Source organism: Otolemur garnettii, unplaced genomic scaffold (assembly GCF_000181295.1).
Source record: "Otolemur garnettii isolate 467f Iridium unplaced genomic scaffold, OtoGar3 scaffold00032, whole genome shotgun sequence".
NCBI lineage: Eukaryota > Metazoa > Chordata > Mammalia > Primates > Galagidae > Otolemur > Otolemur garnettii.
Genome location: NW_003852427.1, coordinates 2,914,309 through 2,931,228, shown reverse-complemented (window position 1 = coordinate 2,931,228; position 16,920 = coordinate 2,914,309). Strand labels below are relative to the sequence as shown.

General features: G+C 44.2%; 1 protein-coding gene across 4 annotated transcripts in view; it reads right to left on the bottom strand.

Moving 5' to 3' along the window:
* Positions 1 to 16,920, bottom strand: part of CACNA1D (calcium voltage-gated channel subunit alpha1 D) — a 347,874-nt gene that overhangs the window by 81,301 nt on the left and 249,653 nt on the right. For 3 of the 4 annotated variants that reach the window (XM_003789390.2, XM_003789392.2, XM_012804921.1), the window contains exons 10-15: positions 10,975 to 11,062; positions 9,608 to 9,634; positions 5,675 to 5,835; positions 4,642 to 4,867; positions 4,304 to 4,511; positions 3,215 to 3,335 (exon numbers count right to left, since the gene is read on the bottom strand). In XM_003789390.2, coding sequence (XP_003789438.1) covers positions 3,215 to 3,335; positions 4,304 to 4,511; positions 4,642 to 4,867; positions 5,675 to 5,835; positions 9,608 to 9,634; positions 10,975 to 11,062 — 831 coding nt within the window. Of the gene's footprint in view, positions 1 to 3,214; positions 3,336 to 4,303; positions 4,512 to 4,641; positions 4,868 to 5,674; positions 5,836 to 9,607; positions 9,635 to 10,666; positions 10,727 to 10,974; positions 11,063 to 16,920 lie in introns of all 4 variants that reach the window. The other variant, XM_003789391.2, reaches the window with a different exon arrangement.

The following is a 16,920-nucleotide window of genomic DNA, read 5'->3' as shown; positions in this document are numbered from 1 at the left end:
CATAGGAAGATCTTATAAGCTGTGACAGATGGTTTCCAAGAGCAAAACCCCACCATCTGCATTTAGAGGCATTACCCAGATCCTCCTAAACTAGGGTTTGCTTTGGAATTCACTCAAAAAGATCTACCAAGAACCTGCCATGTGCCACTACTGTTCTGGGTGTTGGGGACATGGGAGGAGACACTACAGACTATAGTGTCTATTCTAGTTGAGGAAGACAGAACATAAACAACTCTCTAAGCATCTCAGGTAGCTTCATAAAGAAAACTCAACATGTAAACAGAGAAAAGTGGCCAGAGAATAATATTCTGCAGACTTAAGTTAGAATAAGGGTCAATCATGAGAAGAGCAGAAAAAGAAAATCGTAACCATTCATTTCACAGACATTTACCAAGAGCCAAGACATGGTCCTGAAAGATGCAAATATGAAGAAGATTCCTGACTCACAGAGTTTATCATCTAATTAAAGGTTTGAAGGAGTACCCAGGAGACTGTAGAATCTGCACACAGTAAGAGACATGGATAAAATCTGATGGGCGTTCAGGAGAGCTCATCTCCAGATGGGAAACAGGGCAGAGGTAGCTCCCTGGAGGAGGGGCTTTACAGCTGAGTTAGTGGACTAGGAGGATGTGTTGAGATGGGTGTTTTCATAGACTACTTTGTAGCACAAAGCATCCTCCTTGCAGAAAATTGGGCAAGTTTGGTTGGGTAGTAAGGTTGCTACACTGAAGAAAAACTCATCACTGCACCAGTTAAGATGAAGGAGAAAACATCTAAAGGGATCTGGGCCTTCTAAAAGAAATAACAGAAAATGTCAACCAATGGAAGAACATATGATGCTCATGGTTGGGAAGAATCAACATTGTTAGAATGTCCATACTACCCAATGTGATTAATAGATTAAATTGATCACAAGGTACCAACATCATACTTTGAAGACCTTGAAAAAATAGTACTTCATTTCATATGGAATCAGAAGAAAACTCCAAATAGCCAATACAATTCTAAGAAATAAAAACAAATCTGGAGGCATCACATTACTTGACTTCAGGTTATACAGCAATCAAAACAGCAAGGTACTAGCATAAAAAGAGATATAGAGCTATGGAATAGAAGAGACAACCTAGAGATGAACCCAGACACATATCACCATCTGATCTTAAATAAACCAAACAAAAGAATGCACTTGGGAAAAGACTCCCTATTTAACAAATGGTACTGGGAGAACTGGTTAACCACATGTAGAAGACTGAAACTGGAGCACTTCTCACTACTTATCAACGTTGATTCTCACTGATAAAAGACTTAAATTTAAGACATGAAACAACAAAAATTCTACAAGAAAGTCTTAACAATGGGAAAAGATTTTATGAAGATGACTGCCTTGGCAATTGCAGGAACACTAAAAGTAAATGAACGGAACATGATCAAGCTAAAAAGCTTCTGCACAGAAGTGAATGGTACCACAGCTAAAGCATACAGACAACCTTTAGAATAAGAAAAGATATCTGTATGCTACATATCTGACAAAGGTTTGGTAACTAGAATCTACAGAGAATGCAAACCAATCAACAAAAATGACCCAACAATCCCATCTATCACTAGGCAAGAGACATGAACAGAACCTTCTCTGAATAAGACAGACAAATGGCCAACAAACATATGAAAAAATGCTCATTGTCCCTAATCATCAGAAAAATACAAATCAAAACCACCCTGTGATATCACTTAACCAGTGAGAATAGCTCACATTGCAAAGTCCAAAGCTTTATGTTGATGTGGCTGTGGAGAGAAGGGAACACTATTACACTGCTGGTGGGATTGCAAACTAATATAGCCTCTATGGAAGGAAGTATGGAGAATCCTAAAAGAGCTAAAAGTAGACTTTCCACTTGATCCTGTAATCCCATTATTAGGTATCTACCTAGAAGAAAAAAAATCGTTTTACTATAAGAACATCTGCACTAGAATGTTCACCACAGCTCAATTCACAATTATCAAGACATGGAATCAACCCAAGTGCACATCAACTCATGAATGGATTAATAAACTGTGGTATATGTATACCATGGAATACTATTCGGCCATAAAAGAGGCGATCTTACAGCTTTTGTATTAACTTGGATGGAGTTGAAGAACATTCTTCTTAGTAAAGAATGGCAAGAATGGAAAAGCAAGTATCCAATGTACACAGCACTAATATGAAACCAGTAGATAAACAACTATACCCCCACATGAAAGATAAACACAATTAAATTCAAGTAGTGGGGAGGGGGAGGAAGGAGAGGGGAGAGGAGAGAGGGAGGGGTATTGGTAAACTCTCACCTAATGGGCACAATATAAGGGTATACAGCACACGCCCTGGGTGAAGGGCTCAACTATACCTTTAACTATACCTAACAAATGCAAACAAATGTAACCTAATGATTTGTGCCCTCATATTCATATGAAATTTAAAAAAGTAAAATAAAATGGAAGAGTGACGACCAAGAGGAGCTATCAGAGGTCTTTACATTGCTCACTGACAAACTTTCATTAAGGGCATCTATACACCAGATCTAATGGCAGGCATGGGGGACCTGGAGATAAAAGAGACACACCCCAGGCTATAAAGTTATGAGGGGTCTGAACAAGGTAAATACACATCCAAAGGCCAATTTCAGAAGGCTAGAGGCTACGATTATGGAGTAACTCTTGGCAGAGCAAAGGAATAGCACAAGCCAGAGAAAAGTTGTATGGCATAATTTAGCAACTAGCCAGTGGATCTTTTATCTCCGAAGATAGATCAGCAAAGCAAAATTATGTTGAGGGGAGCATTGCTCAATCCACTGAAGATGACTCCACCTTGGTCATGAAGGGTCTTAAGAAGACATAGTTACACCCCTAATCTCCTAAGGGTGACCACACAGAGAATCACCTAGCTGTGTTCTAAGCTACCTTGGGACCTGTGCAGGCAACATGACACTCAGCTGGATCACCATGGGTACCAGCACCCATGTGCTATCTCATGATCCTTCCACTGGCTTGCATTCCCCAAAGTCTCACTGGAATTCCACTCACCCTATTCCCCAGCAAATCTGAAGGAAAGCAGATGAGCTAAAAAGGTAAAGGCATCTGCCTCCCTGCCACACTGCTACTACCACCATCACTAAAGGGAAATTCGGGGAAAGAAAATCAACAGCACCATGTCCCTGTGTCCTGGCTTGAAGGATACAGTTACCACAAATGAAGAGGATGATGAAGTAGATGCAGACGATCATTCCTGAAGAGGATGGTCCCCCGTAGGCCATGATGCCGTCATACATCACAGCATTCCAGTCCTCACCTGTCAGGATCTAAGGGGCCAGAATGGGATCAGCCAGCAGACAGATGACAGCTCATAGCTGCTTTCTCAGGCACTGTTGCGACTGTCTGAGTCTGGTTGCAGCTGCCTTTTACAGTGCGGTTTGCACTGAACATATCCATTGGTTATCCCACAGAATTTCCAAAACATTATACTTAAATGTTTCACAAATAGATGAGTTAATTCTTCTAGCAAAAAATATAACTTTACATTTAAGACTTATTTATCTTTCGATCATACCCCAGCCCAGTTCCAGGCCCTTCCCCTTCTCCGAGTTATTAGGCATAAAGAGTATCCTATTACGTACATATGTTATTTTTTCTGCAACCAGCTTTTTATTTCAACACTACATCCTAGAGACCCTCTTGGTCAGAAAAATCCTCTCATTGCTACTGACTGCTGGATAGTTTTCCACATGGTTCCTCAATGGTAGAAATGGAGCATTACATCAGTGAGATTTTAGAAGTACGACATTCTAAATGTCTCATGTCAATTTAAAACTACCCACCACCTGAAATTTTAAATTTAATCTTCTCTATTGATGATACTTGATGATTCAATTAATCATGAAATAGAAGTAGATAGCAATTTAAAAAAAAAAATCCTACCTTCCAGAGAGAGAGATCCTTTATTTTCTATCTGGACTAGATGTCTTAAAATTTTGAACCGTATAGATCACGACCAAACAGAAACCTCACAAAAGCAATCAAAAAGCTTTTTGGTTTATTATTTTGTAACACAGCTAGTAGTCTTAAAAAATTTCACACAGATAGAGAAGGATACAAAATAAATAACTTAATGGCACAAAATTGACCAGGGCCATCATGAGGGCAGAGATGGTTAATGAAAGTCCTAAGGAATCATTTTATCTTACTGAGCTGTGCGCAAACAAGCAGGCCACAGAGTTGTAGCTGCTGCTCACAATGTGCTTTTCAGGGAGAGAAAGGAGGAGGGACTTACCTGGAATACCGTGAGAAGTGCTTGAGGAAAATTATCAAAGGTGCTCCGCTTGGTTTGTGTTTCATCAAAATTAAACTTGCCACCAAACAGCTGCATCCCAAGCAAGGAAAAGATGATGATGAAGAGAAAAAGCAGAAGCAACAGTGAAGCGATGGACTTCATGGAGTTTAACAAGGATGCCACTAAGTTGCTCAGGGAAGTCCAGTGCCTGTAAGTCAAAGATTTTGTGAGCTCAGGACAACCATGTGGGACAGAGCATTGCACTGCCTGACCCGGGATGTGGCTAGTCATCACCTCGTGTTCACAAGACACCCACAGTGAGATGCAGGTGTCCTTACCTGGTCACTTTGAAGATTCTTAAGAGGCGCACACATCGAAACACGGAGATCCCCAGAGGAGACATGATTTCCAGTTCCACTAAGATTGTTTCAGTAATTCCACCACATACCACGAAGCAATCAAACCGATTGAAAAGAGAGACAAAATATGCTTGGAGGCCCAAGCTATACATTTTTACCAGCATCTCACAGGTGAACAGAGCCAAGAGGACTTTGTTAGCAATATCTGGAAAGACAAAGGCAGAAATGTGGCCTTAACCTTGATGGTCTGGTTTCCAGGCTCTGGTCCTGCTTCTGCTGGTACCCAGGTGTGTGACTCTGAAGAAGTTACTTAATTCTCTGGGCCTCAGTTTCACTGGCTACAAAATGGGGAAGGGCAGCTCATCACATTATTTCTGAAGTTTTTTTTAGCCCGAAAAGCCAATGATTCTGCAGTGAGACCATCATATTATATTTTTTCTTTCAGTAACACAAAGTCTGACCTTGCTTATGGTACCATGCTATCAGACGCAGCCACCTATTAATGTCATTTTTAATGGCAGAAAATACCACCAAGCAGGCTAGAGAGTTAGAAGAGACTTGACTTGATATAAGTGAGGAAGAACCTGTCAAAAGCTCAAAATTGTCAAACCCAGAATGGGCTGTCCCTGATGAGCTGGGGTACTCAAAGCAGGGGAACCAAAACCACTTGCCCAAAGTATTACAGGGGAAAATAAAGCTTCCCCAGTGGAGGCCAGAAGAGGGCTTACGACATCCCCTCCCACTCCCAGATACCTTGATCCTAAGTTGTCTTAGGGTTGGGACAATTACATGCTCTGAATTAACCAGCTCTAAGGTGCCTCCCCACACAGCACAGGCCACACCTTCACTGTGGTGCCTGCGTGTGTCTGGATGGATATACCATCTTCCAAGTCAGTCCTCACTAGAAATGTTCTAATACTTCATCACATATTGATGAGATAAACTCAACAGCAGTTAGTTGGCCACAGAAATCTCTAACTCAAAACAAAATAAGAATGGCCTCTGTTTATACCTTGAATCTGTGTCAACCAATCTGGCTGATTGTAGTGCTCAGAGGAAATGGTTAAGGTGTTGAGAAACACCAGGACAATAACCAGCCAGTAAAACGTGACAGACTTCACAGCAGCCCTACATCTTCTGCGATTGAATCGGTTCCAGCGACGCCAGCGTCGACTGAAAGACAAACAAACATTACTCCCTAGATGACAGGTATAGCATCTGAGCATCCGATGAACATAACTGAGAAATAATCTGGCTTCACTCTGGAGGTCTAGAGTGGGGTGGGAGTACAGTTAGAAAGATGAGAACAAGTGGCATGAAAATTAACAGGCCTCACAATAAAAATTACGTTGGTCTTAAAATACAACTTTTAAAAGTATAATCTTGACTTGATCATGCTATCGGTTTCCTTCCTTATGGCTTTAGATAACTCCAGAATCTGTCATATGCTCCCTTATGCGAGCTGGAAAATCTAGATATTCATAGATTCACGTGCAGATGCAAAATTGCACTCGCACACATATGCGGTTCATATACCCACCATATGGGACGTGGATATGCTCGTGCTGTCAGTGCAGAGAGCCACTTAGCTTATTATATACATCTCTCACAGTATCTCAATCATCATATGGAATTTATCAGGCAGGAAAGTGCTCCAAAACCACACTTTTCTTTTTAAGGAAACTTTCAATCATTTCTTAAATCTCTGAGGTTCCTCTAGAGCCTGGCAGAGTTGTCAAAGCTGAGTAGGACATGAGTCTTCATACTGAGTCATCAGGTGCCCTTTCTAACTAGCGATGCTCAAAATATACCTTTAGGAGAAAAGCCAATATTGAATCGTGTTTTCATAAAAATAAAATGAGCTGAGCCAAACAGACAAGTAGCATGTCCTCCACCCACCTTCCATTCCTGTTTGTAATTAGGGAAAATATCCTCTCTCTTAGCCTGTTGCCCTGTGGAAAACCTTCCCTGCCTCCAGGGGGTAGCTTGGTCAAGTGCACCGTGATCTGCTGCTTCGGGGTGGGATCTCAGGGAAGAGCCAGTGCTCTGGAGACTGAGCCGCCTCACTCAGGGCAGCAGGCCACTTCCTCTAGGGGTCTGAGTCAAGAGGAACTCCAGGCTGTCCAAGCTGCAACCCTGGCTGACTTAGCTGAGTTGCCATGCAAAAACGCACACAAAAACAACCACCAAAAACCCTTTAGCCTAGGAAACCAGCAAAAGAAGAGTTGTGCCAACTCTAGGGTGACCAGCTTTTAACATTGGTAAAGCGGGACAACATGGTGGGGGGGGCAGGGCCTGACAACAATGCAAACTTTGATAAGCAGTTCTCGATAATCACTTCTCAACAATTATTTGTTATAACATAAAATTAACAAAAATAATATAAAACTCATATCCTGGCAAAATAGCCACATGGCAGCCGAAAACCATGTATTCCCTTCCTGTTCTCCCGCCCATTTGTGCATTCTTTCCAAAAATTGGGACTTCTTTAAAACACCACAGGACACAGTGCAAATTGTTAAAAAGCGGGACATCTGGTCACCCTAGCCAACTCTTCACCAAGAAATGGATCAAGCAAGGTGCATTTTGTCATTGCTCTTGCTGTACAATTTCTAATGGAAAGAAAGATGATGACCAATGTGGAAAAACTCTACCAAGAACACTAAAGACTGTTCCCCTAAGAGTTAGGTTTCTCCTGGGATGCAAAATTCAGCACACATAAGCAGAGCAGCCCTGAAAACAGCCCATTTCAGGTGGGTCTCTCTCACACTGTGGTGACAACGCACAAGTGTTTTTCCAAATCCAGGAAATCGCATTGTCCTATCCCCTGGAACCCTGCAGTACCCCCATCTGGCCTCCTGCAGGGCTCTGAGTGCCCAGTGTCCCAGGCCTATTCTTTCATGAGACCAGCGTTCCCAAGCTCTGACTGTATGCCATGCCGAGATGAAGAAGGCCTGGTCCCCCAGTACCTGTCCCTGAGAAGCACAAAAGGTTGAAGAAAATAATGGTTGTCAGTCCATACCAAGTGCAACTCCAAGGGTGTAGGGAAACAGAAAGGAGCCACAAATCCTCTTTGGAAGAGTCAGGGAAGGCTTCTCCAAAAGCAGAAGTCTGGGCTGGATCATGATCCAGGGGGACAGAGAAGGGCACCACACCCAGAGGAGACTAAGTGACCAAAGGAACTGAGGTGGGTGGAGACAGAACATGTGGCACCTCAAAACTGAGAGCAGTCCAGAAGAGCTACAATGTGCAGAACACGGGAAGGGCAAGGGCGGGGCAGAGTGTGATCCAGTGCCCGAATGGGAAAATATTTATGTGCCCTTTGGCAACAGGGAGCCATAGAGGGTTCTTAACTTTTTAAAAATCAGGTTATTGAGATACAATTTACATTTGGTAAAATTAGCTTTTTTGAGTGATAGATATACTCTATACCTCTCAAATGAGTTCCATCATGGCCCTTTATAGTCAATCCACCATCCTCACCCTCAGCTGCAGAAGACAAATGATCTGCTTTCTAGCCCTACTGTTTTGTTTAATACTTGCATAGAATTGTATACTCTGTAGCCTTTTGAGACCAGCTCCTTCCACTTAGCAAAGACACTTTTGATCATCACTGCTGTTATGTGCTTCAGTGGTTCACTCCTTGTTAAGCAGCATCCATCAGATGGATGGACCACAATTTATCTGCCCATTTGCCATTTGGCAAACATTTGGATTATTTCCAGTTTGAGATAACTATGAATAACATAGATTTGAACACTCATGTAAAATTTTTTTGGTATGTATTTTCATTTCTCTTACATGAATACCTGAGAAGCAGGATTGCTGGGCCATATGGTATATATGTAGTATATGTTTAAACTTTATAAGAAACTACCAAACTGTTTTATTTTAAATGCTGTGTCATTTAAAATGGCCACCTGCATAGTATGAAAATTCCCATTGATTAGCACCCTTTTCGGAACTTGGTATTGTCAGATATTTGAATCTGATCCACTCTAATAGGTATATAGTGGTAGATACATTTAACTGTAATTTTAATTTGCATTTTCCTAATGACTGATGGTCATTTCACATACTTATTTGCCACCTACATTTCTCCTTTGGTGACATGACTGTTACAATCTTTTAATCATTTTTTATTGGGTTGTTTTCTTATGATAGATACAATTCTTTATGGATTATTCTCTCTATATGTACCAGATACCTGTCCTTTATCACATATGGTTTGGTAACATCTTTTCCAACTCTTTGGCTTATGTTTTTGTTGTCTTTTGAAGAACAAAAGTTTTAATTTTGATGAAGAACAATTTATCAGTTTTCTCTGTTACGGATAGTGCACTGGGCGTTTACCTTAAGAAACCTTTGCCTAACCCAAGGTCACAGAGATTTTTCTCCTATGTTTTCTTCTAAAATTTTTGTTGTTTGGGGTTTTGTATTTAGTTCTATGTCTATATCACATTGATGTTTAAATACAGTGGTAAAATGTTTTTAATTGAAAAATAACATTTATATGAGAAAGTACACAATCACACATATATGGTTCAATGATTTTTATCAACTGAATGTGTAACCGGTATCCAGATGAAGAAACAGAATATTTTTAGTACCTGAGGCTAGTTCTTAAACCCCTTCTCTCTAAAAGCTTTTTGAGCAGAAAAGTAGCAAGCAGGAGCTCTCTTAGAGAAATGATTCAGAATATGAAGGACTGACTGGGAGGCAAAAAAACTGTTCATTATTGTGTCTTATTGGTTTGTTTTGAGGGGAGATCTTCAGTATCCACCACACTGTTCCCATAAGACAGGTGTGCCATACTTGACTAAAATTCTATATCAATATTATAATCCACAGCAAAACTCACATCCACAAGCAACTGTTAGTAAAATGCAGAAGTTAGAATACAAAAGTATCAACAAAAGAAAAAAAAAGAAAAGAAGATACTGACCTGAGTTTGGATTTTGAAATGGCTTGACTGAAAGAAAGACAAAAAGTGTTAAGATTCCTGTTAAGAAGGCTTGTGCACACACCCTCCCATTATTTCAGCTGAGCTATGGTAAAAGCCATGCACAGAAGCCTGGACTGAGCACACCCGATTACCACAGCAGGCCAGCTGGGGTAAAGCTAGAGCAGAATCAAGGTGCTATCAGTGCCAGGCAGGCGGGCTGAGTACCCTCGAGGGCCCAGGCAGGAGAACACTTGTTAGCTAGACTTCCTGTGTAGCCCTGGCCCAGGCAGTGAGGCCAGAGGTCCTTCTTCAGCCCCCACAAACTGAAGGCAGCAAGGCCTCTCCTGCTGTAACACAGCACTCATCCCAAAAAGCAGCACGTGCTGCCACTGCTGCCAAGGGAGCGCTGCCCTGGAAGTCCCAGCACTGCTGTTCACTGACTGGGTGAGTGGAGAGTAGCAGCATGCCTGTTTGAGCTCCAGTGTTCTCATCTGTAAAATGGGAATGACAAGTCCATTCCCTACCTGCTTTATGAGGTCACAGGGAAAGCAGAGCAAGGAGAATGGTGGCAAAGTCATTTCATAAACTATTGTGTATTCTGCCCATAATACATTATTTTTATGAAATTCTGCCAAGGGTAAGCTCGAGTTCTCTTAAAAACTGCACTTGTACTTTACAGAAATAAGACCTAAAGGATACCAGCAGGAGGCAAACTAGCCCAAACCACATGGGGCTCCCCTAAAGCGGGCGGTAACTTGGCACACTCTGTGCTGCTGGTCCCCCCACTGCTGCAGCCCAAATCATCTAGAAAAAAGCCAGCAAGTGTTAATGTGATGGCGTCTTCCTTGTTAGGAGAAGGGGGTGTAGGTTTCCAAGGAAACAGTGCCAGTAGCAGAAGAGGCAGGGCCTCGCTACCCAGCTACTAGGTCTGAGGTTGTAAAGGGCCCACAAGCAAAGGAAAAAATATGTAGCACATTCTAGTGAGCAACTCTGCCATACAAGCTCTTCTTCAAAAGCATGGATGCCAAACTCAGACTTGAAGGAGAATCAGGCCTTTACCCCCACCGCCGACACCCAGAGGGCCCAGTCTTGGCTGCATCTCTTCTTCTCCACCAGCACCTGATGAACACAGCAGGGTGGCCAGGTTAACTGGCACGCTCTTCATGTGCCCCACTATGGCATGGATGACTTCGTAGGAGGAGGCACATGACATGTACCTGGCATAGGAGGAACGCCAAGGGTGGGGAACCCCCCCCATGCCTAAGACAATGGGCCTAGGGCACCACTGCAAATTGGGCTTCACCGCTTATTTCTCTAAGGCAATGGTGACAGGGTGTGGGGGGAGGCAAAATGGCCTCCACACTCACCAGAGACTTGCACAGCAGCCCTGGGTCTCGCCTTCGCCACTTACGTTCTCCGTGTTCACAGATTCGGTCTCACTGGTGGGCATGCTAGCTGTGAGGAGAGAAGCCTTTAGTTAATGCAGGGGAGGTGTGGCACACCTGGGAGCAGGCCAGACGTGGACCTCCACTACCAAGCAGATCCCCAGGAAGGAGGCCAGTGAGAGCCCTCAGGGCTTGGTCAGCCACGGGCAGTGCTGAGGAGCCATCTCCACAGCAGGGCAGCCTCTGCTTCCATGACATGGAGAAAGCCCACAGAGACCTCCACCAGGAGGAAATTCTGTCCTCCCAGATAACTCTCAAGAAAGAGAGCCGAGGGCCAAACTGAACTCTGTTACTGGGTCTGATCTCCAGGATCATACTGAGAAGCCACCAGAACATCATAGTTAGAGGCACAGCTTTGCTTGCGCTAACAGGCATACACAGAACATCTTTGAGTAGACCTAATATTTCATAAATAAATTATTCTAAAACATAATAAGGAAGAAATGGTATTATGGATGGGGAAGGCAGTACATAAAGGTACTATGCACAAAATATTTTTAGAAGCTAAGAATATTACTCAATTTTCCTTATTTATCTGATGTCTAAGTTCTGCTGAGCTGCTAAAGCTCATACATAGAGTGTTCTCACCAAATAAGCTGACACTAGAGCACTAAGTAAGTATAGCTGTGAGGGTAGAAGGGGAAGGTTTTTACCAACCAGTGAGCGGAGGGCAAAGCAGACTGTGGTCCAGAGCCACAGTGGTCTCTGGGCATGTCTCACATTTCCACAGCAGGGTGGAAGAAACATGGGAACACACCCACTAGTGTTTGGAGGTCCAAGTCCACCCTGAGCCACCAACTGGCACGTGAGTGTCTTTTCTTAATGACTTCATTCAACCAGTAAATGTCAAGAGCTGGAGGCCGGGCAGTGAAGGAGATGTGGGGCCCAAAGAGGACGGCACTGTGCCTACCTGGGGAGAGATGAGGGAGGGGCAACCCCAGCAACTTTCCACTGACTGTGAAGAGAGCTACCTTGAGGTCTGGGCAAGAAGCTCCAGAGTAAAAGGGTGACTAATTCTGCCCTAAGGGTGAGAGAAGAGGCCACTGAAGATGGAAATACGGGAGAATGTTCCCAACATGTGTACTTCTTTTTCCTGATACACAATTTTGAAAGGTAGGGACAGCATTCACAGACCTCATGGTATCAACAGGAAAGTCTTCCCGCTCTGGGCTCTGCCTACCTGCCAAGGATGCTGTAAGTCTCATCTGCAAAAGCATGGTGCCTCGAGGGCTATGGTGAAGGTTCTGAAGCCCAGCCCAGGCTTGGAGGGGAAAGGGGCTGGATGGATCAGCTCTGTCCACAGCCATCCCTCCCAGCTGCTGATCCTGCTCAAACAAGAGGCCTAATGCAGTTAATGAGGACAGGGATGGAACATGGCTCAACAAGCCCAGAATTCTGAGAGACAAGTTTTCTGAGGGTACCAAAGATGGTTCTGATCCCTCTCCTTTTGTGAGCACCCAGAGATCTGAGCCTGCCTGAGCGGGAACCTCAATAGTTATATCCATGACACTCAAGCAAAAGCTTAAAAAGTGAAGGTCAAGTGAGCAAGATCAGACTCGTATCTTACCTCTGGTACTCTCATACAGTAACTTTTTTCTTCCTTTCTTTATTGAGTCAAAAGAAACTAATTATAAAACCTTGATTTACTTTTTTACTAATCCAGGCAAAAAACACAGACAAAACAAGCAAACCCCTCCCCCAATTCAATCATAGTAACTAAAAGCTCTGTTAACACACATGGATAGACACACTCTGACTTGAGCAGAAGACTGTAAAACTTAACAAGAGTTTATTGTTGTGGGTTCCTGTCCTCTTATCAGAGAAAGGACAGAGAAAATCACAGCAGGAGGCTCCTTTCATATGTACCCATGAGCCATGTTCTGGGGAAGGCCCAGGCCATGGCTCTGCTCTGACTCCCCCTAGGCAGAGTGCCACCCTCTTCTCCACACTGCCCTTCCTGCCTGTGACATCATGGCGCTAACTCCATAATCCTGAGAATTGTTCCTATCTCTAACAGTTTACTGTCTCGTGGTTCTAATATTAATCATAGTGAAACATTACTCATTATTTCTGAAAGAGCAAAAGTTCTGAACAGACTTTTTAATCTGTACCGTATCTAATGCTGATATCGGTACAGTTGCTGCATTTCATTCTCAAAGCTTCATTTTTCAAACAATCTGAAACAGATAAATTACATCTTGCCTATGGAGAAGGGGGCACATGGGTTTGCATTCCTAGCTCCATGACACCTAACCAGTGTATGAAATGCACTCAGTGCTCCCTAGACTAACTGGGAAGAAAGATAATAAGTAAAACCAAAGTCCCCAAGCTGCAACCGAGAGGGGAGGACAGCTGTGCAGCACCGTGCCAGGCTATGCTGGGCTGAGGAGGGTCCTCCGGCTCTCCAGGCAGACCTCGCTCTTCAGGTGGGGTGGGATGGTGACAGAGAGAAAGCACATGGTGGCTGGATCAGACTTTGATCCAACTTCCCTACACCTCCACTTCCTTATCTATAAATGTGGAGTGCCTACCTCACAAGGCAGCTGGCAGGGCTGGAAATAAGATGAGACAGGCAGAGTGCTGGGTCCCCAGTGCTGGTGGTCAGGGAGCCTGCCCACATTAACTCCAGCCATCACTCTAGGAGAGCATCCCGAGAGCTTCCTGGCAGCAAAGTAGCCGATCGAGGACCACCTTAGACTGGCCACTCTTGGCACCCCACAGATGTGTCTAGGGTGAGTGGCCTTCCAGGCTGCTAGATTAGCTTTGGCTGCTTGCCCAAGTAGCCAAAGTCATTCTTGGTTTGTATATTTTCTGTTGTAAACTGAATTACTGTCTAACTCAGCCTGTTGTGAGGACAGCAACTTCTGTCATAATTATTTGACACCACGAGAGCCACAGGCACATAATAATTTTTTTTCTAGAATCAGGTCTCCAGGTCTGAGGAGGAGTGGAGACAGAGGGAGGAGGAGAGGACAGTGACTATGCCAGAAACTGGTGACCTCATTTGGTCCTGCAGACAGACCTCCATCCAGTCTCTAAATCTGAGCAGAGGAACCAAGCCCTTATGGAGGCTCTGGCAGCCTTGCTGTGTTCCCCACCCTCTTTTCTTCCTTCCCTCCCACAGGACAGAGCATTTCCCTTTTCAAAAGTGTAGACAACATGAGGCCCAGTGGGGATAACAAAAGACCTGTCTTTACATTAAAACATTTGACCCTTCACTTGCACTAGGCATTCATTTTTTTGAATGTTAATAAATTGATATGAGTTTCGCTTCACTTAGCCCCAATAGGATCTCATCCATGTTTTAAAAGATCAAGACAAAAGAATCACAGGCTGTTAGACCTAGAAGGTGCTTCTGAGTGTATATAGGCAACTCTGGGGTTTCACAGATGAAAGAACTGGCCAGCCTGCCTTGGGAGACAGCAGGATAGGATAACACCCTCCTACCTTTTACTCACTGCTCCTGCCACCAGGCCACTCTGCCCTGTGGCTTCAGCCCCCACTTGAATATACTGGTGTACACTCTGGTATTGGTAAATACTTAAACTGCATAAGTCAAAAGTTTCAAAAACCAAAGAGGTCTATTATCTATCAGTGTTGGTTTGCTATTTTGATGCCCTTTTTTTGTAGCCCCTAGAAATTTGGAATATAACCAGATCACTTCCAGGAGATCAGCCCAGTGACTCACAAAAATCGAGCTGCACTGGTGACTATTCGTGGTGGGTAAATCCACAGGCCAGTTACTAGAACACATGTATTTCTCCACCTGGCTTCCATCACATGTGTCTGCCACATCCCCTTCCGCAGGGATTCAGTGTTAACTGCTGACAAGTGACTAGGCCTCACTAGGAGTGCAAAAGACCTCTCAATACTGCCCCCCCAAGTCACCTACAGGTGACTCACAGGAGGCCCACTTGTATGAGAAGAAGTTATAAAACCTTTTCCCTGATACATTCCAGGGAACTTTATAGGTTTGCTAAGTTTTAAAAAAAAATTATATATATATATGTGTGTGTGTGTGTGTGTGTGTGTGTGTTCAAAAACTATTTTCAGTGAATCTGGGTGAAATCAGGCATCAGGTCAAGGCTGTCATCTATAATGGGATGCTGACTAGCAGTGCACCTTGCCTGCTGAAAACCTGGAAAGGTGAGGGCCTGGGGGGAGGTCAGGGCCTATGTTTTGCAATCTCTTCTAGGTGCTAGGATCTCTGGAGAGAACACCAGGGTAAATTCTCAGGCTTAGAGAATGGTATACCGAGGAGGGCCCTGGGTGGTGCTGTGGGTGAGTGGGGGCTACCAGACAGGGGCCCAGCACATCCTGCACTGCAGTGAGAGTTTTTAAGGCCTTTGTGGCATGGGATGTCTGGGCCAGGACCCAACTTGAGCACTCTCTGTAGATCTGAGACACATTGTTTCTATGATAATGTATTGAGCTTGGATACCATAATGGGCAATACCACACAAAATATCACCAGGGAGATAAAGTGTGTTGTCTCAGGCCAGTACAACTACTAACATTTTTCACCAACATGTAGAAATGTCTCCATACTCACTGTGAAGGATAACATACTTTTAAACCAAACCTGCCTGGCTTTTGAATTCAGCGGCAAGTTGACGAGCACACATGCAGTGCCTGTGTCTACATGTGGCTCTAAGCAGGTGGCCTCAAAATTACATTGTGTTAACAAGTACATCAAAAAATCCCAGGCCAGCTTCCTCTAGTGATGGGAGTTAATGAGGCTGAGGAATCTAGAAGGGATGTCAGGAAAGCTTGGTTCCCGCCCTCAGCTGGTAAGGGGCAAGTGCCTTCTTCTCCCTGTGCTTACTAACCCAGTCTGTAAAGTGAGCTGCAGGACAACCCCTCTGAGTTCCATTCACCCCTGACCTGCTATAATGGCAGGAAAGTTGAAATGCCCACAAGCTGTCTGGTTTTACTCCCAGCAACTAGGGGGTTTCCCTTGCATTCCCCTAGCTCTGGAAGGACAGAAGGAGACAGCAGCACTGTGGAGTGCCTGCCACCACCCCAGAAGCAGGGCAGGAGCCCAGCAGCCTGCCCAGGAGGACTGAGTTCAGGTGGAATGCCCCCGGGAATGGAGTCGAGTACAGGAAGGGGCAGCTTGAGAGGCCTCAGCCAGCCTCAGGAGACCCCTAGTCATAACATGTCAAACTCAGCCCAGGCCTCCCCAGCCACCTTCTGGAAGCTGTCACATCAGCAGCCTTAATTCATAGATATCCTGGGCGTCTGAGTCTCACATTTCTGTTCTCCATAGAGCAGGCTTTCTTGTGTACTCAGAAATTCTAGATTTCTTTTAGAATTTTCTCCCCTGCCCTAGCAGCCTAAAGCTTCCTACTCTTTCCTTTCAAAAGAAGGGGTGGGGGGTGGGGTGAGACTGGCAACTGAGCAGGCTGTCTTTCTAGGGAACAGGGGATCTGGCACTTAGAGTTGTGTTTTCATCTTTTATTTTCATGACAAGTGTGAGTAGTACCATGAGGCAACAAGCCTGCCAAATCCAAAATGACCCCAGACATCCCCTGATGGCTTGTGCATGTGCTAGTGGGGACATAAGCTGCAGAAAAGCCGGACTCTTCTTGGAGATGTGGGTCAAGGCCAGACCAAGGTTTCCATGTCTTAAGCAAGAATTATACCAAGACAGTCCTTCTGTGTCCAGTGACATGGCAGCACAGCCTCTACACAGGGCTTCTGCCCCACTTGATGCCAGCAGTGTCAGGGGCTGTCCTTAAACTCTCTAGGGATTTCAGTCGATAAAAGACCATTCCCACTAAAATAGAGTTTCCTGAAAATATCAGGTTGCTTCCCCTCCCTGCAGATCTCAGAAAACTGATAAAGGAGCCACAAAAAAAAAAAAAA